The 23,033-nt window shown below is 42.6% G+C and overlaps 2 protein-coding genes across 2 annotated transcripts in view; both read left to right on the top strand.

The window, feature by feature from the left end:
• Window positions 1-23,033, top strand: part of LOC124033545 (guanine nucleotide-binding protein subunit beta-5b-like) — a 279,536-nt gene that overhangs the window by 127,315 nt on the left and 129,188 nt on the right. The window lies entirely within an intron of this gene.
• fam214a (family with sequence similarity 214 member A) overlaps window positions 13,018-23,033 on the top strand; it is a 25,596-nt gene continuing 15,580 nt past the window's right edge. The window contains 1 exon segment of the mRNA XM_046345585.1: window positions 13,018-14,267. Coding sequence (XP_046201541.1) covers window positions 14,237-14,267 — 31 coding nt within the window. The 5' untranslated portion in view covers window positions 13,018-14,236.

Raw genomic sequence — 23,033 nt, 5'->3', positions numbered from 1 at the left:
GGGGCACACTGCAACACTCAGACATCATTTACAGATAGCCTGGGGCACACTGCAACACTCAGACATCATTTACAGATAGCCAGGGGCACACTGCAACATCATTTACTCAGACATCATTTACAGATAGCCACTCAGACATCATTTACAGGGCACTGCAACACTCAGACATCATTTACAGATAGTCAGGGGCACACTGCAACACTCAGACATCATTTACAGATAGCCAGGGGCACACTGCAACACTCAGACATCATTTACAGATAGCCAGGGGCACACTGCAACACTCAGACATCATTTACAGATAGCCAGGGGCACACTGCAACACTCAGACATCATTTACAGATAGCCAGGGGGCAACACTCAGACATCATTTACAGATAGTCAGGGGCACACTGCAACACTCAGACATCATTTACAGATAGTCAGGGGCACACTGCAACACTCAGACATCATTTACAGATAGTCAGGGGCACACTGCAACACTCAGACATCATTTACAGATAGCCAGGGGCACACTGCAACACTCAGACATCATTTAGCCTGGGGCACAGACTCAGACATCATTTACAGATAGCTAGGGGCACACTGCAACACTCAGACATCATTTACAGATAGCCAGGGGCACACTGCAACACTCAGACATCATTTACAGATAGCCAGGGGCACACTGCAACACTCAGACATCATTTACAGATAGCCAGGGGCACACTGCAACACTCAGACATCATTTACAGATAGCCAGGGGCACACTGCAACACTCAGACATCATTTTTACAGACATAATTTACAGATAGCCAGGGGCACACTGCAACACTCAGGCATCATTTACAGATAGCCAGGGGACTGCAACACTCAGACATCATTTACAGATAGCCAGGGGCACACTGCAACACTCAGACATCATTTACAGATAGCCAGGGGCACACTGCAACACTCAGACATCATTTACAGATAGCCAGGGGCACACTGCAACACTCAGACATCATTTACAGATAGCCAGGGGCACACTGCAACACTGCAACACTCAGACATCATTTACAGATAGCCAGGGGCACAGCAACACTCAGACATCATTTACAGATAGCCAGGGGCACACTGCAACACTCAGACATCATTTACAGATAGCCAGGGGCACACTGCAACACTCAGACATCATTTACAGATAGCCAGGGGCATCATTTACTGCAACACTCAGACATCATTTACAGATAGCCAGGGGCACACTGCAACACTCAGACATCATTTACAGATAGCCAGGGGCACACTGCAACACTCAGACATCATTGACAAACAAAGCATGTGTGTTTAATGAGTCCACTACATCAGAGGGAGTAGGGATGACCGGGGATATGCTCATTATAAGTGCGGGAATTGAACTATTTTCCTGTCCTGATAAGCATTCAAAATGTAATGAGTACTTGTGGGTGTCAGGGAAGATATTGGAGTAAAAAGTACATTATTTTCTTTAGGAATGTATTGAAGTAAAAGTAAAAGTTGTCAAAAATATAAATAGTAAGGTAAAGTACAGATACCCGAAAAACTACTTTAAAGTAGTACTTTAAAGTATTTTTACTTAAGCACTTTACACCACTACCATTTCTCCTCCTCTCTTCCTCACCCAGTATCTCTCCTCTCCCTCCATTTCTCTACTCCATCATTCCGGTTCTCCTATCCTCCTCTCCCTCCATCTCACCTCAGTGGGTATAGATGGATGCTATGCATGTCAGCACCAGGAAGAAAGTACTACAGTGGCTTGCTTTCCCAAAGTATGAGTCAAATTGTGTGGAGTTTACTGTCTAAGGGCTTGGTTCGCTCCTTTGCTCCTCTCCATGTCTGGGGTACCAGTCTATGGGCTGGGAGTGGGGGTCAGAGTGGGGGTATCTCTGCCTCTGTCTGTGGGTTACTGTAGCTCCTCTCCATGTCTGGGGTACCAGACTCTGGACTGGGAGTGGGGGTCAGAGTGGGGGTATCTCTGCCTCTGTCTGTGGGTTACTGTAGCTCCTCTCCATGTCTGGGGTACCAGACTCTGGACTGGGAGTGGGGGTCAAAGTGGGGGTATCTCTGCCTCTGTCTGTGGGTTACTGTAGCTCCTCTCCATGTCTGGGGTACCAGACTCTGGACTGGGGGTGGGGGTCAGAGGGGGGTATCTCTGCCTCTGTCTGTGGGTTACTGTAGCTCCTCTCCATGTTAATGAGTATTATATTAAATGAAGCAGAGCCAAGCGAGAGCTGCTTCCTCACGTCGAACAGAATACAACAAAGAAGAAAAAGAAATCTCTAAATGTGTTAAGACCTACTGATATTTTCTAGTGTGAACCAAAGATGCTACCTCACTCAATTTCCATTTGTGATTTCTATCACTTTGATGATACCAAAGATAACCAAAGATTTTGTCATTGCACGGCCAACATGAGTGATGTGGATAGAAGGTTTACTGTATTTCCTTATCCTTACCCCCTCCTCTCCTCTCGTCCTCCTCCCCTCCCCCTGCTCTGCTTGGTCTCTCAACATCTCTACTCTCTACTTATAAAGCTATAGGTAGACATGATACTGAAGCTGTAGACTATGTTACCAAAACAATGAAGATGTTGACAACACTCTAGACATACATATTAACAATGTTCTAGAATGAAATGTTGACAAAATTCTAGAATGATGTTGACAAAATTCTAGAATGATGTTGACAACGTTTTAGACAGAGGTTGACAACATTGTAGACAGACATGTTGAAAACGTTCTTGAATTATATGTTTACAACGTTCTAGAATGAAATGTTGACAACATTGAACGTTCTAAAATTACATATTGACAACATTCTATACAGACATGTTGACAACCTCTCTAAAACTCCCAGGAAGAGTGCCTTGCTTGTACCAAAGTGTTAAACCACTGTTGACCTCTCTATGACCTTTGACCTTTTACTCTTTGAATACCTCAGCCTGTAGAGACGGGCCACTACTGAAGACTAAAGGAATATCTCTCACTCTCTCCATCCTTATCGCTCTCTCTCTCGCTCTCTCTCTTTCTCTCGCTCTCTCTCACAAGTGGTGCTTTCGCCAGCTCAACCATGCAATGAAAACATACCAAAGGAATTTCTGATCTCCACTCCTGCTGATATACCAAAGCTCTTCTTCTTCTTCTTCTTCTTCTTCTTCTTCTTCTTCTTCTTCTTCTTCTTCTTCTTCTTCTTCTTCTTCTTCTTCTTCTTCTTCTTCTCCCCTGCCCCCCTCCCTCTCTCCCACTCTCCTCCCATCCTCTCTCCTCCCCTTTGAAGGAAGGCCCAGCACTCTGGCCGTGTTTGTCTCTGAATACCTCATAGTGAGAACTCTGTGGTTCTGTGGAGAGAGATTGTCAAAGTGGGTCAGGCAGAACTCAACTAGTTTGGTAACTAATGTTGTTATTGTTACTTCTTTTAAAAAGATTTATGGTTCTTATTTATTTTTTATGTTTTTTTTTGGCAGAAGTGTTCTGTTCAAGGTCGCGGAGGACAAGTTTCAGGGTCTTGAGGTTTGAAACTTGTCTGGATGAAGAGGTGAAGTGTACTATTTTGTTATCAGACGTTGGGTACTTATTCCGATATTATAATGATGGTAGACTATTGTTTTTTACAGGGTAAAACCAACAACTGCTGTGATAATGTGTTCATATGTTTTCCTTTTCTCGTCTTCTGTGTTGTGATGATTTGATTTGAATGGAATTGTGTTTTTGTATTATTGCTTAACCACGGCTTTAAGTTATGCCTTTGTAGAACATCTAGATTTGTATATAGTAGGTTTTTTGAGAGAAAACAAACAAAAACAAAAACAAATGAACATTCAGTTTTGTCTCATAGACTTAGAACATTCTCCTGCTTAGATCAGATGAAGGAGTGGGTTTGTGTTCTTCTTCTCGTGGATCACAGCTCTGTCACTTCAACATGTGTTCTGAACACTGCCAGAGACCATTGCCCTGACAACGGGCCGACACACGTCTGACACTACATCCTATTTCCTATGTAGTGCATTACTTCTGACCAGAACCCTATGGCTAATCCAGGATGTGATCAGGACAATATTGAAAATCAGGATTTTGATGAGGGGATATGTTCATTTCATATCTCTACTAACCCAACCCTATGGCTCTGTTCAAAACTAGTGCACTATACAGGGTGTCATTTCAGATACAGACGTTCTACAGTTGGTACGTACTTCGCTCATAGATGTCAAAAAAGCAGCAGTGTGTAATGTGTTTTCTATTCTTTTGACTTATCAATTTTTTATTTTTTATTTTATGGGTATTAATAATAATAATGAGCATCCAAAGATTTCTAAAACAAACCAAAAAGTGGAGAAAAAAAGGAACAATAAGTGAATTAAAACGTTTGAAAAAGCACTGGCATTTGTGAGTTTAAGAGATGTTGAGTTTTGATTTGCCATTCGCAGCACGGGTATAGATGTTAGTAGAAGGCTGTAGGCCGGGGGCTTCTGTAGTCAAGGTTACTCAGCCGTGTAGGGAATCTCCTGTTTAAATGTACAATCTGAAGTGATGTTTTAAACTAAACCAGGGCTGCAAGTCCTCTCAGTGTTGCTCAACCCAGTCCTCTGGTGCCTGATTCATACTATAGGGCCAAGCCGAGCTGTACTGTGGTGGCCTGGTTACAAATGTGTGAATCAGGTAACAGACCACCAACCATTTTACATATTAGGTCTATTCCAACACTTGCACTCCTCTTTCAACTAAGTCAACTAATCATGAAGCCCGTGACTAGTTGAATCAGGGGAGTTAGAGCTGGAATACATCAGATATATAAAACAGTTGGTCCTTAAGGACTGATCTGAGTCACTTTACTGTCTGACAGTGAGGTGGGTGGAGTTGGGGGGGTTAGCGATGGGATGGATGGGGTCTGGGCTCCACACAGTGTCTGTTGTTTGGTGCAAACTCGTGTAATGACAATGAGCAAAGTCTAATAAACCTACAAAGAAACTTGTGTGTGTATATGGGTGGGACAGCACTTATCTGGTCTCTCTCTATGTGTGTGTCTGCGTGTGTGTCTGCGTGTGTGTCTGCGTGTAATAATAATAATATATGCCATTTAGCAGACGCTTTTATCCAAAGCGACTTACAGTCATGTGTGCATACATTCTACGTATGGTGCACACGTGTGTGTGTGTGTGTGTGTGTGTGTGTGTGTGTGTGTGTGTGTGTGTGTGTGTGTGTGTGTGTGTGTGTGTGTGTGTGTGTGTGTGTGTGTGTGTGTGTGTGTGTGTGTGTGTGTGTGTGTGTGTGTGTCTGCGTGTGTGTCTGTGTGTGTGTCTGCGTGTGTGTCTGCGTGTGTGTCTGCGTGTGTGTGGTCAGTGAACTCAGTTTAGCAGCTTGATGCTCATCTCATTTCTCAGTAGTAGCATTCCTTCTTACAACAGGCCCTGTTACAGTGGATCCTGACACAGATAAGTGGAGTCTAGATATTTTAGCTTTCAGCCCTCTGTTACTTTCTCTTCCATTCAATCTCCACGGGCCATACAGTTCAATGGGAATAGCCATGCAGACGACAGTAGTTACATTGTAGAACTAGACAGGCTGTGTGTGTGTGTGTGTGTGTGTGTGTGTGTGTGTGGTGTGTGTTTGTGTGTGTGTGTGTGTGTGTGTGTGTGTGTGTGTGTGTGTGTGTGTGTGTGTGTGTGTGTGTGTGTGTGTGTGTGTGTGTGTGTGTGTGTGTGTGTGTGTGTGTGCGTACATTTGTCTGTCTGTGTGTCTATGTGTGCTTCCATATATGTGTGTTACTGTGTCCCTAATCAGGCTGAGTCTCATCATAGTACTGCAGCACCTGAGACAATCAGACGTTTGGGCAAATCTGAGGTAGTACCCTATTCCCTAAAGAGGTAGTGGGCTAAAGGTGGTCATTTTGAATGTGAAAACACTAAAACAATAAAGGGGGCTGAGGCCCTCACTGGGGGCAGGGTTCCCTGGTTTAACCTGAAATCACAGTTGGAGGAAACCCGGAATCTGGAGGAAATAAAGAAGGAAATCCAGAATCCTCCAACCAGGACTTCTGGAAAAACATTATTTAAAGTTCCTGGAATTATGCATCCTTACTTGGGGCCTCTTCCAGAAATTATTCATATTTTATAAAGAGCTCTGGAAGGTTTAGTTGAACAACAAAAAATACAGAAACCAACTCTCTGACATTTATTTCCAAAGAGAACACAGTAATTCAGTAATTTGTTCTCTTTGAATCCTAGTAAATAAGTGGGGTCACCTTCCCCTAGATCAGCACTCCTACTCCAAGACACTGTCCTCATGGGCCACAGTATCTCATAGCTTGGTTGGTTTAATCATTTAGGTTCTAATATTCTTGGCTTTGCTACTGCTCGCTCAGTGCTGTGCAACATCATCTGCTGTGTTTGCTAAACAAAACAAAAATTGGAATAAAAATAATAAAGAGAAGCAAGTGATGATGTCATCCAGCCTTGGATTTTCAGTGTTAAAATGTAACATTTTCTGTAGTCACTAAAAAGTATAAAATAAACTGTTGGAATTCCAGCACCTGAAACCAGACTCATGTCATTTCCTTCAATACTGATGTTAGACTCAAAAGTGTATTTCATATGTACAGTACCAGTCAAAAGTGTATTTCATATGTACAGTACCAGTCAAAAGTGTATTTCATATAGTGTACAGTACCAGTCAAAAGTGTATTTCATATGTACAGTACCAGTCAAAAGTGTATTTCATATGTACAGTACCAGTCAAAAGTGTATTTCATATGTACAGTACCAGTCAAAAGTGTATTTCATATGTACAGTACCAGTCAAAAGTGTATTTCATATATGTACAGTACCAGTCAAAAGTGTATTTCATATTTCATATGTACAGTACCAGTCAGTGTATTTCATAAAAGTACCAGTGTATTTCATATATACAGTACCAGTCAAAAGTGTATTTCATATATACAGTACCAGTCAAAAGTGTATTTCATATGTACAGTACCAGTCAAAAGTGTATTTCATATATACAGTACCAGTCAAAAGTGTATTTCATATGTACAGTACCAGTCAAAAGTGTATTTCATATGTACAGTACCAGTCAAAAGTGTATTTCATATGTACAGTACCAGTCAAAAGTGTATTTCATATGTACAGTACCAGTCAAAAGTGTATTTCATATGTACAGTACCAGTCAAAAGTGTATTTCATATGTACAGTACCAGTCAAAAGTGTATTTCATATGTACAGTACCAGTCAAAAGTGTATTTCATATGTACAGTACCAGTCAAAAGTGTATTCATATGTACAGTACCAGTCAAAAGTGTATTTCATATGTACAGTACCAGTCAAAAGTGTATTTCATATATACAGTACCAGTCAAAAGTGTATTTCATATGTACAGTACCAGTCAAAAGTGTATTCCATATATACAGTACCAGTCAAAAGTGTATTTCATATGTACAGTACCAGTCAAAAGTGTATTCCATATGTACAGTACCAGTCAAAAGTGTATTTCATATATACAGTACCAGTCAAAAGTGTATTTCATATGTACAGTACCAGTCAAAAGTGTATTTCATATATACAGTACCAGTCAAAAGTGTATTTCATATATACAGTACCAGTCAAAAGTGTATTTCATATATACAGTACCAGTCAAAAGTGTATTTCATATGTACAGTACCAGTCAAAAGTGTATTTCATATATACAGTACCAGTCAAAAGTGTATTTCATATGTACAGTACCAGTCAAAAGTGTATTTCATATGTACAGTACCAGTCAAAAGTGTATTTCATATGTACAGTCAGTCAAAAGTGTATTCCATATGTACAGTACCAGTCAAAAGTGTATTTCATATATACAGTACCAGTCAAAAGTGTATTTCATATATACAGTACCAGTCAAAAGTGTATTTCATATATACAGTACCAGTCAAAAGTGTATTTCATATATACAGTACCAGTCAAAAGTGTATTTCATATATACAGTACCAGTCAAAAGTGTATTTCATATATACAGTACCAGTCAAAAGTGTATTTCATATGTACAGTACCAGTCAAAAGTGTATTTCATATGTACAGTACCAGTCAAAAGTGTATTTCATATGTACAGTACCAGTCAAAAGTGTATTTCATATGTACAGTACCAGTCAAAAGTGTATTTCATATGTACAGTACCAGTCAAAAGTGTATTTCATATGTACAGTACCAGTCAAAAGTGTATTTCATATATACAGTACCAGTCAAAAGTGTATTTCATATATACAGTACCAGTCAAAAGTGTATTTCATATATACAGTACCAGTCAAAAGTGTATTTCATATGTACAGTACCAGTCAAAAGTGTATTTCATATGTACAGTACCAGTCAAAAGTGTACCAGTACCAGTCAAAAGTGTAGTACCAGTCAAAAGTGTATTCATATGTATACAGTACCAGTCAAAAGTGTATTTCATATGTACAGTACCACACACCTCAAAAGTGTATTTCATATGTACAGTTTTTATTTATTTTTCAAAAGTGTATTTCATATGTAAAATCAAAAGTGAAGACATCAAAACTGTGAAATAACACCTAGTGGAATCATGTAGTAAGTAAAATTGTTTATATTTGTCAAAAGATCCTTCAAAGTAACCACCCTTAGCCTTGATGACAGCTTTGTACACTCAAAAGTGTATTTGGCATTCTCTCAACCATCTTCATGAGGTACTCACCTGAAATGCATTTAAATTAACAGGTATTGCCTTATTAAAAGTTAATTTGTGGAATTTCATTTCCTTCTTAATGCATTTACCAGTCCAATCAGTTGTGTTGTGACAAGGTAGAGGTGGTATACAGAAGATAGCCCTATTTGGTAAAAGACCATTTCCATATTATTGCAAGAACAGCTCAAATGAGCAGTACCAAGAGTAAATGACAGTCCATCATTACTTTAACATGAAGGTCAGTCAATCTGGAAAATTTCAAGAATTTTTAAAGTTTCTTCAAGTGCAGTCAAAAGCATAAAACCATCAAGCATTATGATGAAAGGACACCAATAAGAAGAAGAGACTTGCTTGGTATTCCAAGAAACAGTCAAAAGTGCAATGGACATCAGACCGGATGGTCAAAATCTGTGCTTTGGTCTGATGAGTCCAAATTTGAGATTTTTGGTTCTACAACCAGTCAAAAGTGTGTCTTTGTGAGACAGTACCAGTCAAAAGTGTAGAGTAGGTGAACAGATGATGCATGTGTGGTTCCCACTCATTCAAGGGTTTTTATTTATTTTTGAAACATGGTAAAATAAAGGAGGTTGCAGGGTAGCCTAGTGGTTAGAGTCTTTGGGTACTCACCTGGAAATTTAAATGAAAAGTTGCAAGTTCAAATTTCTTTCCCTGCGTTTGAGCTGAAAAGGTACAAAGATGCCCTATTTCTGACCAAGTCCTGAACAGGAGAAATTAAGTCCATCACTTTAACCTAGGCCATTATTGAAAATAAGAATTTGTTCATTTTACTGACTTGCCTAGTTAAATGGAAAGGTTTGCTGATGACACTCTCAGTGATTTATTTAGAATTGAACAGATGGCACACTTAACCAGCATGGCTACCACAGCATTCTGCAGCGATTCTGCACAGCATTCTGCGCGACATGCCATCCCATCTGATTTGCGCTTAGTGGGAATAATTTGTTTTTCAACAGGACAATGGCCCAAAACACACTTCCAGGCTGTGTAAGGGCTATTTGACCAAGGATAGTAATGGAGTGTTGCATCAGATGATCTGGCCTCCACAATCACCCAACCTCAAACCAATTGAAATGGTTTGGGATGAGTTGGACCTCAGAGTGAAGGAAAACAGCCAAACAAATGCTCAGCATAGTGGGAACTCCTTCAAGACTGTTGGAAAAGCATTCCACGTGACTACCTCATGAAGCTGGTTGAGAGAATGCCAAGAGTGTGCAAAGCTGTCATCAAGGCAAAGGGTGGTTACTTTGAAGAATCTCAAATATAAAATATATTTAGATTTGTTTAAAACTATTTTGGTTACTACATGATTCCATATGTGTTATTTCATAGTTTTGATGTCTTCACTATTATTCTACAATGTAGAAAATAGTACAAATAAAGGAAACCCATTGAATGAGTAGGTGTGTCCAAACTTTTGACTGGTACTGCATGTAGTAGATCAAATGTGTTTTGAACTGCAACTGGCACCTACTCCCTAGGCACTTCACCTCTGTAGATTGTTATTTTACTGCTGCCCTTGAATTATTTGTTACTTTTAGGTATTTTTCTTAAAACTGCATTGTTGGTTAAGGGTTTGTAAGTAAGCATTTCACTGTAAGATCTACTACACCTGCTGTATTTGGCACATGTGACAAATAAAATGTGATTTGATTGACTATTGACATGTCTCCACCTGTTCTTTTAAATGCCCACTGATACACTGCACTTCTATTCTTCCACCACTAGATTGCAACATAACACAGTGTAACCCAGTCACCTGCAGAGGGATTCCTCCAGCTGATACAGTGTTGTTCTACTGAGGTCTCTTTGTGTTGTCATCACCACAGATCATACAGAGTTTCCTTTGTCCCAGGCATGTCAAATGAGTCAAATTTGACCCTTTAAAACCTGTTTTCTGTTTGTTTAATTGAATGTCCCACCCATCCAGACACTGTAGGACAGGTTAAATATAGAGAATGGATCAGGGACCAGAGTGGAGACACATGCCTTAGTTGCATAACTAACTAACATAAGGTTATCTGTCAGTAGCATTTTATCTGTCCCTTGTTTTGGAATCACACATGCATGCGCACAAACATATGCAAAACCATGAATATTGTTTCAATTATGAACATCAAGAGCAAGAGGCTTATAGGTCAACAAGTTTGAGTGCAGTAATGAAATACATTACATGACCAAAAGTATGTGGATATCTCTTCCAATATTATGGGTATTAATATGGAGTAGGTCCCCCTTTTCTGCTAAAACAGGCTTTCCACTAGAAGTTGGAACATTCTGGGAAGGCTTTCCATACAACATAGCAGTTGGAACATTGCTGCAGGAACTTGTTTCCATTCAGCCTCAAGACCATTGGTGTGGTCGGGCATTGTTGCTGGTCGATTAGGCCTGGCTACACCCAAACAAGGGCAGTCGACATTCCAACTCATCCCAAAGGTGTTCAATGGTGGAACAAATGGGGTTGAGGTGAATGCACCAATTTGTAAGTCGCTCTGGATAAGAGCGTCTGCTAAATGACTTAAATGTAAATGTAAATGATCGGGCACTGTTGTTGGGCGATTAGGCCTGGCTCGCAGTCGACATTCCAACTCATCCCAAAGGTGTTCGTTTGGGTTGAGGTCGGTGCTCTGTGCAAGCCAGTCAAGTTGTTCCACATCGATCTCGACAAACCATTTCTGTATGGACCTCGCTTTGCACACGGGGGCATTGTCATGCTGAAACCTGAAAGGGCCTTCCCCAAACTGTTGCCACAAAGTTGGAAACACAGAATCATCAAGAATGCCATTGTATGCTGTAGCGTCAAGATTTCCCTTCACTGGAACTAAGGGGCCTAGCCCAAACCATGATAAACAGCCCCAGACCATTATTCCTCCTCCACCAAACGTTACGGTTGGCACTATGCATTAGGGCAGGTAGCGTTCTCCTGGCATCCGCCAAACCCAGAACAGTCCGTCGGACAGCCAGATGCTCCAGAGTCCAATGGTGGCGAGCATTACACCACTCCAGTTGACGCTTGGCATTGCACATGGTGACCTTAGACTTGTATGCGGCTGCTCGGCCATGCAAACCCATTTCGTGAAGGTCCTGACGAACAGTTATTGTGCTGACGTTGCTTCCAGAGGCAGTTTGGAACTCGGTAGTGAGTGTTGCTTCTGCACTCGGCAGTCCTGTTCTGTGAGTTTGTGTGGCCTACCACTTCACGGCTGAGCCGTTGTTGCTCCTAGACGTTTCCATTTCACAATAACAGCACTTACAGTTGGCCGGGGCAGCTCTAGCAGGGAATACATTTGATGACCTGACCTGTTGGAAAGGTGGCATCCTATGACGGTGCCACGTTGAAAGTCACCAAGCTCTTCAGTAAATCCTTGTTTGTCTATGGAGATTGCATAGCTGTGTACTTGATTGTATACATGTGGCTGAAATAGCCAAATCCACTTGAACGGGTGTCCACATACTTTTGTATATAAAGTGTAGCAAGGAAGCCACCCTTTGTCATTTTGGAGTGGTAGGATTTATTGTCGTTCTGAATGTATTGTTGCTCTGAGTGGATCTATGACAATTTTTCCTCTGTGAGCAATACATGGTTAACAATATTACTCATAATTATCAATAGTGAGCACTGAGTAACGAATACAACATCCCTAATCTCATTATAGGCCTTGTGAGAGCTGGTGGCCTGGATTCGTGTTGTCGTTATTGACCGACTCACTGTATTCACTTTCAAAGACAATCAAAGCGCGGACTACTATGCACAGTTCAAACAAAATAAATCTCAAATTTGAATTGTCAAAGTGTTAGGATATTATCACTCTTTTAATCTGCCTATGCTGCGTTATCGTGCTATTAGAGTTACCAGGCGACCCTACAAATCAGAGTATAAATGGGAAACTCAAAAATTGTCCCTGAGTTTAGACGTTGTGACGTTTCACAACTGACCTTTTGCATTGCCAACCAAAAGATGACAACTCCAACATTGGTACAAATGTAACTACTTTGACCATATTGTCAATGTTCAACAATTTAAACAAGCCAAATAACTTTATTATAAACAGCGTTAGCTAGTTTATCGGGCCAGCTAAAATGTGCTAATCATATTGGTTGAAGAACTGTTCAGACCAAAAAAGCACACGAATAAAACGAAGTCGTATTTCACAACTACGAAATATAAAACCCAGAGGAGCACATCAACGCAGCACTAATCTGTATATGAACACATCAGGCACCGAGAACAAAATGTTCACATACAAAATACACGTGCCACGTGCAGACGTGAACGCGCATCCAATCCACCAATCAAAACAGAGCAGTGGCCGTCCCGCTACAATGTATCAACCCTGGCCTGGACTGAGGTACACTACACAGAGTTATAATGTTAATTTTAACCATGTTTAGTGTATGGTATTTGTTGTCATCTTGACACATTGTCAAACTGTAACCAAAAAGTTTCTAGATCACGGTTGCTATCGCAGCAGGTTCACAGGAAAGACTGGTACAGGAAAGTGGTCTGGCTGTTGTTGGGACACGTGACTGAGAAAAGACTGCGCTGATCTGTTTTGACCCGGGGACATTGCTAGAGAGAGGGGTAGAGAGCACAACAACGAGTTTAATGATAAGAAAAAGCACACAATATAATTTTGTTGCTGAGTTGGACGAAGTTCGCTAGTCAGCGAAACGTTGTTTTGGAAGAAGGAAAAAAGCTCGCTAGCCACTGCGACAAGTTGGAAAATAAATGGTCAGCTTGTTTTCTGCCAAACTTTTGATTTGAGAGAAAGCTAGTCAACAATAACTAGGTAACTGACACGGGTCGTGGCTACTTTACCTCACTATGTTTCAAGACGACAAGTGGAACTGATGCTTCTGGACAACACGGCGTTTAGCTAAAGTTGGCTGTTTTTCCAGAATGATCGGTTGAACGAGGTCTGTCCTTTCCCGGAGCCCATTGTTATCGGAGGTGATCACTCTACCTGCGGGTGGGGTGTTTTGTTTGAGAAGGTCGGCATCAGATCAGATGCCTGTGTGTTGTTTGTTTGGTCAGCTAGCTAAAGCCACGGTAGCTAAGCCAAATAGGTGAGGTTACAGTAGCACAGCAAGCTGAGAGAGATGCTTCGTGACGGGACTACTGTCGTGGTTTTGGTGGTGGAATTTGAGACGTTTATTTTTGGGGGGTGGACAGTCAGATTGTCAGCTCAATGCCTTGTTGGCTAGCCAGGTGGTTGATGAAGCAATAACTCGGAGCTAATCTAATGTTTGACGGTCAGATTTAGCTAGCTAGCTCAACTGTTCGTTGGCCAGTTAACAGTGGATCTGACTCGATGGACCTGTACAGTAGCAGTTTGGTAACAAAGCCTTGCTTTGTCGGGTAAATCAGGGGGCGATTGGCAGCATACAGGCTACCCAGCTGGTATTGTTGCTTAATGCAATAAGTCAGCAATCCTTTGGAAGATTTGGATCCGCACAGTCACACACAGCAGTATATTGCTGTCAGGGCTGTGTGGACGGGAGTCTTCAGACCGAAGACAGACAGAGGCTGCCAGATTCCCAGAGGGATCGAGATGACACTGGCTAACATGAAACCAGGGCGAGGTAAGCTGATCTACATGGATTTATTCCATGCCAACAGAAGCTATACTGTTCATGGCATTCGTCTGTGTGAGCCTTCACTATGGTGTCCATCATTGCAGTACTAAAAGGGTCATAAGGATCATATTGACATGATCCATCGTTGGCCTGTGTGTGTTGTTGGATCAGCAGAATGTAGCCAGCCAGGCAGTCCCCCGGAAGAGGGAGAGGTATCGGGCAGAGAGGGAGAATGATGTAACAGCTGATTAACTTGCTTGCCTGCCTGTGTTGATAACAAAGTAAACCTGACCCAGGCAGGCCAGTGAGGCCACGGAAATTAGGACATTCTGACTGCCAAATTACACAATGGATAGGTGAACAAGATGGCTACAGATATCTGAGCAATGGTTCAATTAGAACAACACAATGTCATCTTGTAATTTCTGTCAAAAAGCTGTTTTTGGGGGACAAAATGCAGTAGGTCACACTGACAGGGTGGAACAACTCGCTGCACGATAAAACAGCTCCTTTTGGGTGCCTGAGAGCTCTTGAGTTATTCTGTCAGTCTCTGGTATGGGTATGCTGCAATGCTCAAAGCCCTTTGTTTGAACTGAACATCTTCACTGTGACTGAATCATCACTATGAACAGAGACTTCGATCTGCTCTCTGCCTTCTGTACTGTCTGTGTGTTTACATGATGTATGATTAACATGAAGTCTGCAGGGCAGCCAGCTTTGTCTGTTTTCATATCAGGTTTATTCAACCGCAGCAGCAGTGGTCTGTAATGCCAGCTCTATTAGTAATACATGGGCTGTATTGTATGCCCCCTGCCTGCCAGCCTAGTCTGCCTGCTTGGACATAGTCTAGTAATGTAGTGATTGCTTCAACATGCTTGTCATTAATCCAAAGTTGGTTATGATTCTTGTAGGGGCAACAACATAACAGCAGCTAGTTGGAGCTCAGAGCAGCTAGCTGATACTCTTTGGCTTTAACACATTACCTTCAATCAGAAGACATTTAGCTTCAGTTTGTTTTAGTTACCACCAAACATGGAGTCAATCAATAGGCCTGTCTCTATCTACTGTTCTGAGTTTTGTAGTAAGAAAATAGGCCTGCTCTTCTGTACTAGCTTGGTCTCTGTCTACTGTACTGGGGCCTGTTGTCACTAGTCAGATCATGCAGGGCCTGCAACTATGGCACAGGAGTTTGTGGTCACACAGCAACCACTGTCAGACAAAGGAAGCCCAATCAGAGATTGCTTTTCCTACTACACAACAAACCCCACACCATCAGTGTCCTACACCCCCATTCTACTGACACTTTACTGTACCATGACACTCTACCCAATATCAGGGTGTAAACATGTCGTCCAACACCAAAAGGCTGAGATTTCACCCCTGCACACTGACTCTGGCTTTACCTTTAAAAACAACCCAGGGTTCGTGGCTCTGACATTTGGATGTGGTAAACACACACACTGTACATATAGTAATTAAATCACACACTTACTGTACTACACACTGCAGTTTTTATTTTTTTGCTTGGTCAATTGTAAACAACACACTTTTACTGAGCTAAAGAGACAGATCTGGCTTTTCCTGCTGGATCTCAAGTTACTGTAGTTGGACTACATTTACATTTGAGTCATTTAGCAGACGCTCTTATACAGAGCGACATACAGTAGTGAACGCAGACATTTTCATATTTTTTTCTACTAGTCCCCCGTGGGATTCGAACATACAACCCTGACATTGCAAGTGCCATGCTTTACCAACTGAGCCTTTCTTTCCCTTCCCCCTCATATAGATTCTGTGTTCTGCTGTGCTGTTGGTTCCCTGTGGGTCTGTCACGGTGGTTCTATTAATAATGTCTAATTGCAATAGCTCTGGAGCAGTTCCCATATGACAGGCCAGCCGATGCTCCCACTGTTCTATTGTTATTATGGGACATACTGTTCCTCTGGTTGAAAATGCAGACAGACAGACTGCCCTCCCTGTCCTCCTCTGACACTCTCTCTCCTCCGCTTGTCCTGATCCCGTTCTTCTCTCCTTTCTTGTCTTATCCTCTCCTCCTCCTCCCAGACCCCCTCTCCTCCTCATCTCCCTGGCGAGGAAGGTGTTTACGGAGCATTCTAGCCCCTATGCTGAACTAGTGACAGGAGTTAGTTTCTCTAGGATTTACCCCAGTGGGCTTACTCTGTCTTGGTTCACACACCCACAACGTAACAGAGAGAATGTTTAGAGAACGCGTTCTTGTTTTTAAAAAATGCTTTTACTTGTTATACAAATTCTGATTCACAAGTGCTTTTTCTTCAACTTTATATTGCAACCATGTGTGTGAGAAAGGGAAAGGGAGCCATCACAGTGCAGTGTTTAGATCAGTGCTAATAAGTGAAGTCATCTGACTGACTTGTTGTTCAACATGTAGGCTAGTGTTGTGGCTGTGGCCCCTGTGCTGGCTGAGAGAGACAGACACAATCGGATGATTATTTGAATCAGCTGTGAAAAAAACCAAAACGTGCACCCCTTGGGGTACCGAGGACCGAGTTTGGCAAACCCTGCCCTAATCCAAATTGTAACCCTAAACCTAACCCCTAATCTTAAAATAGCCTTTGTCCTCCCACGAGGGAGAGTTCCCCCCCTTGTTTTACTATCCTTGTGGGGACAACGATAGGAGAACCAACACACATATTGCACACGGACACAGCTTTAACAGATCTCATAAAGAGCCATAGCAGAACAGTCACAGAAGAGCAAGGAAATGGCCGGATGTCACACACACACTAAGTACATAGGCTACAACACACACATGATCTCACAATGAGTCATGGTTCTGGAGAGGAACGAATAAGGGAGGAGAGACAAGGTGGGGACAAGAAGAATAGATGGGAAGGGGAAAGAGAAGAACAAACACTGAAGGCATATTGAAGCTTTCTTTACATAAATGTCTACTGGAACGTGCCTTTGAATCAGTGTTTTTTTGTTTGTTTGGAGGTGTTCCCTGTTGGAGGTCAAACAAGGCGTCTCGGGGGACGTCCACACCCCTCAGATAGATTTACACCCCCCCCCCTTATAAACTGGGTGGTTCGAGCCCTGAATGCTGATTGGCTGAAAGCAGTGGTATACCAGACCGTAAACCATGCGCATGACAAAACATTTATTTTTACTGCTCTAATTATCAAATCAAATTTTATTTGTCACATGCGCCGAATACAACAAGTGTAGACCTTACAGTGAAATGCTTACATACAAGCCCTTAACCAACAATGCTTTAAGAAGTTAAGAAAAAATAAGTTACGTTAAAAAAAAAAATACAAAAATAAAAGTAACAAATTAATTAAACAGCAGCAGTAAAATAACAATACCTAGGCTATATATATATTTATTTATTTATTTAACCTTTTGTTTAACGGGGCAAGTCAGTCAAGAACAAATTCTTATTTACAATGACAACCTGCTGTTCCCCGGTAGGCCAACTGCCTTGTTCAGATTTTTACCTTGTCAGTTCAGGGATTCGATCTAGCAACCTTTTGGTTACTGGCTCAACGCTCTAACCACTAGACTACCTGCCCTCCCATATACAGGGAGTACCGGTACAGAGTCAATGTGCGGGGGCACTGGTTAGTCGAGGTAATTGAGGTAATATGAACATGTAGGTAGAGTTAAAGTGCCTGTGCATAGATTATAAACCAAGAGTAGCAGCAGCGTAAAATAGGGGTCTGGGTATCCCTTTGATTAGCTGTTCAGGAGTCTTATGGCTCTTAATACCAATTACATTGGTAACCAGTTTATAATAGCAATAAGGCACCTCGGGGGTTTGTGATATATGGCCAATATACCATGGCTATGGACCGTGTCCTAACACTCCGCGTTGCAGCGCGCATAAGAGCAGCCCTATTGTCCATATACCACACCCCTCTGGCCTTATTGCTTAATTAGCCCATCCCCCAAGGCCCCGAACAGCCAGTAGAGCACAGAGTTGAGGAACTCTCCCGACAGCCAGGTCCGACAGAACAATCAGACAGTCAATCTGACTATTATGCCAACCTTCTTGCAGTGATTCACCTACAACAGGTGTTTTGTTATTCACCATACACACAGGCGGGTACAAAAGGACAGGCGTAATGTTATTTCACTAACCAGACAGAATGACAGGCATTTACAGCGACAGGTGTTTTTGTTCTCACAGAAAGGGTCAGTCACGTCTGTTCACTGGGTTTAGGACTCTGTTGTGTTTTTAAGTGCTGAATGTGTCATGCCGACTGTCTTTGTAGATCCCTGGGCTCAAAAACATGCCTATTGTTATTCTTTTGTCAACAATAATAAACCTGTTATTATTAAAGGTGCGGTATGTAACCAACATAGAAGTGCTCTGACAGGTTCCTGTGTTGGCCGGTACTGTAGTTCAGTTCCAGTTCAGCGTGTGATTCGGCTCCAACCAGTCCTCCCAGTAATGCTCTTATGTAAGTGTGGTGGTCTTATCTGGCTCATGCTGGCCTGACACACACACACACACACACACACACACACACACACACACACACACACACACACACACACACGTGTGTATACACATACAGGCTCACGCTCACACACACAAGCTTAGTGGTCGCTTGGGCTCATGCCTGACACACACACTCAGGCTCAGTGGTTGCTCTTGCTCAGAACCAGCACGGGACGTAAGTGTGTTGAGCCAACCGGTTCTGTGTTAGTGACATCATCAGCTTCTGTATGCTGGTCACCTCCTGTGACCCTGTGGCTCCTCCCCCATGGTTGCGCTCAGCCAACTGGCAGCCAGCTCAGCAGGAACAGTAGGAACCATCTGGCCCGCTCAGTTTCCTCCTGGCAGGGGGAAGGATTAGCAGAGCGCACCACTCTCTATGCCTTCCCTGGCCCATATATGATGCTCTGTGATATAGGCTGCATGTCAAAATTCTATATTAGCTTCCGCTCCTGTGATATGGGCTGCATGTCAATAGTTTACATTGGCTTCCTCTCATCTTCTCTCTCCTTCCTCACTGAATGAAAAAGGCATGTGTTCAGAATCAGATCAGATCAGTGCAGATCAAGATGAGGAAACCACTTTAGAGGAGACGACTAGAGGAAAGTAACAGTAACAGACAATTGACAATTTCACACACACCCCATAGTTGGAGCGGAGTAGAGTCCCCTTGCTGGGTCAGATTCCTCTTGGCCAACAACAACACACCTCCCTCCAAAAGTCAGCCAACAGCTTTACTGTTCTAAACATGGCCGACCACCACCACGCATGGTTGCCTTCTCTCACTCACATGCTGTTGCTATATCTGAGATGAACTCCCACATGGTTAGTCAGCTTGCTGCTTGTTCTGTTGCTTTATTTTAGTAACAAGGTCAACTCCTAACCAGATGATTGGTCTGCCTGTGCTGTGCCCATGTTTAAAGGCATCTGGAAAGAAATCTGTCTATTGACACTATGTAGGTTTGAATACATTGTGGAGCATAGACGACTATCAGTAGCCTCTGGCCTGTATCTAACGCTGGCCTCTACACGATAACCAGCAACAGAGGAATTGGTTAAAGCACAACTAGTTTGGCAAGTGGCCGCCAGTCCAGATAGATATCATTGGCAAGTGGCCGCCAGTCTAGATAGATATCAATCAAACGTTTTTATAGAGCCCTTTTTACAACAGCAGTTGTCACAAAGTGCTTATACAGAAACCCAGCCGAATGCCCCAGAGATCTAGCAATGCGGATGTAGTGGCACGGTGGCTAGGAAAAACTATCTAGAAAGGCAGGAACCAGTCTCTGACGGGTGGCCAGTCCTCTTCTGGCTGTGCCGGGTGGAGATTCTAAGAGTGCATGGCCATTAAGGCGAGATCGTTCTTCAAGATGTTTCCAACGTTCATAGAAGACCAGTAAGGTCAAATAATAATCACAATGGTTATAGAGGGTGCAAGAGGTCAACAGCTCGGGAGTTAATGTCAGTTGGCTTTTCATAGCCAGATAGATAGAGGGTTCGACATGTCAGAGTCGTCAGTCGTCTGACCTCTATCTATTGCAGAGAAGAACCACCCATGACCTGGCTAGGTCAGTCAGTCCTACAGAGATATATTAGGCCATGGCTGGCCAGCTCCAGTTCAGTACTTTAAAAAGTCTATCACACTTTCCATGGCCTTTGGAGCATTGTTGACGTTGCTCAATGTGTCCTCTGTGTCAGAAATGTAATCTCCTGAGCGCTGTAGGTCAGAGGGGTGTGTTTGTGGGTTCGCATATGCATGCGCACATTCAACCAAGGCCAGATAGACCCGGCTCAGCCAGCAGGAGAGACCAGCTGAGTGTGCAAAACACACACATACACAATCTGAATTCTCTAACGTGGCTGTTTGCGGGGGCTGTAAACTCCTCAAAACCGAGGTTAAAGGGCAGAGCACAGACTATCAGTCTACAGACTATAGAGTAAAGTGTAGTTGTGCTCAGAGTCCGCTGTTGAGGCCATAGTGGGTACACAGCGGCGAGTACTACCCGGCTGTCCTACCCTGTACTACCCTGTGCTGTGCCAGTTACGCAATCAGGATTAGTGGGACAAAGAGTGGGCTTCTTCAGAGAGAGAGCACTGGCTCTGGAGACCTTTGCACCCATGCTAGTGAGGGCATGATCAGGGCTAGTCTGGTCAGGGTCACCTGTAATGGTAAACATCTAGGCCTTCAGAGCTGACCCCAGACCACACAGGACCATGATTAAAAGCTTTAGCTAGGCTGAATGCTCTCGTTAGACTCATCACTAGTGGTAGTGTTTTAAATGAGCAGTTGGGCTCAAGTAAAAGCTTAATCTGGTGTGTGTGTGTGAAAGCCCTTCTGTTGCAGCAGCTAGTAATGAGGGTTTGAGATGTGCGTGTCTGTTGGGCCTGGTGTGTATGAGAGTTCCAGACAATAGCAGCCGGAGGAGCTGAGTTCACAGCAGCAGAAAGAGAGAACTGTACCCAACCCTCTAAGCCAATCAGAAGGCATCTGTGTGTTGCTATGTGTGCTGTGAATCTGCCCCTTTGTGTAAAGAAAAGGGGGGGGGGTAGATAAAGGGAACAAAGAGAGAGCTTTCAGGAAACTGTAAATTGAACATGGCTAAACTTCAAACTCTATTCTCTTTATTGTTCCTACATGTGATTTCAGGGCAGGCCAACATCACATGGAACAGGCAACTGCATCTTTGTAACACTTTTCTGTTTGCTTGCTGCTACAGTGTAGGCTGGTTAGTGTTTTTGTAACTTAAATCAGAGCTACTGTAGAGTGGGCTGGACTGCTGTCTTTTTCAGTCACTGAGGCACAGATTAGGCCTCATGGAGAACAAAGAGTCTGTAAGAACACACACACACACAGACACACACAGACACAGTGACAGGCAGTCATGTCATAGATGAGTCACACACATGTGACTCACGTGCCACTGGAAACACACACACGCTCACACACAGACCCAACTCATTCCAGCACACAATGAATCCCCGTGACAGGACATTAACATGATCTGTGTGTTGCCAGGGCAACCCTTTGTCCCCATGCAAAATAGATGTGCACTATGACCAGAGGAGGAGAGCAACCTCAGGGCTGTATGTGTTCGCTGGTGTGTGTTAAGGTGTGTTAGCTGGTGGTGTGTGTTAAGGTGTGTTAGCTGGTGGTGTGTGTTAAGGTGTGTTAGCTGGTGGTGTGTGTTAAGGTGTGTTAGCTGGTGGTGTGTGTTAAGGTGTGTTAGCTGGTGGTGTGTGTTAAGGTGTGTTAGCTGGTGGTGTGTGTTAAGGTGTGTTAGCTGGTGGTGTGTGTTAAGGTGTGTTAGCTGGTGGTGTGTGTTAAGGTGTTAGCTGGTGGTGTGTGTTAAGGTGTGTTAGCTGGTGGTGTGTGTTAAGGTGTGTTAGCTGGTGGTGTTTTCATTGCGTGCCGCCACTCCCAAAAAATATGATTACTTATTATTTTATGCATTTTTTTAATGCTAAAACGTTTTCAGTGAACTTAAAAGATTAAAGATATAACGTTTGTAGAAAATATGAAGTTATATATTTTTATCTTTGAGAACTATTACTAAAATAAAAATGATTTATGTCATGGCATGGGGCTCCCTAATTTGAGTCACTTCTGCCAAGAGGAGGCCTTTAAAGATGTTGGTAGGAGGCTGCACAATTGGCAACGCCCACTACGATGCCCCCATCCCTCCGCTAACTTGAAAAAATCCTAGGTGAAACCTGTAGGTAGTGGTATTTGTGTTACGGTGTTCGCATGCTTCCCAGATGAACAGTTCGGGAAAGTTTGTGCATATAATATGACAACATTTTGTGATGTTTTTGTTCGTTTTGAACTTTTTTTCGGTTGTTCGGACAAACATTTTTTTCCTAGAGGCAAGCTGAAGTTCGGTGCCGAAGTCTACTCCCCTTCGTCAGGGATTGGTCAACAGTAGGGATTCTTCAATAAATCTTTGATTTTTCATTGAGACTCGTTTTCATTGAGAATATTCTGCACCAAACTTTTTAGTTAGATGTAAAATCATTACAATGAATGACACATTTCTAGAGTTATTTTAGATTAATTCTAACTATTTTGAGGATTTTGGGGTATGGTTATTAATGCTGGTTGGTGTTAGTTGGGGTTATGGTTATTAATGCTGGTTGGTGTTAGTGGGGGTATGGTAATTAATGCTGGTTGGTGTTAGTGGGGGTATGGTAATTAATGCTGGTTGGTGTTAGTTGGGGTTATGGTTATTAATGCTGGTTGGTGTTAGTGGGGGTATGGTAATTAATGCTGGTTGGTGTTAGTTGGGGTTATG

Source organism: Oncorhynchus gorbuscha, linkage group LG04, assembly GCF_021184085.1.
Source record: "Oncorhynchus gorbuscha isolate QuinsamMale2020 ecotype Even-year linkage group LG04, OgorEven_v1.0, whole genome shotgun sequence".
In the NCBI taxonomy this organism is placed as follows: Eukaryota; Metazoa; Chordata; class Actinopteri; order Salmoniformes; family Salmonidae; genus Oncorhynchus; species Oncorhynchus gorbuscha.
The sequence above is the reverse complement of the archived record's forward strand: the minus strand, read 5'-3'. Positions and strand labels throughout refer to the sequence as shown.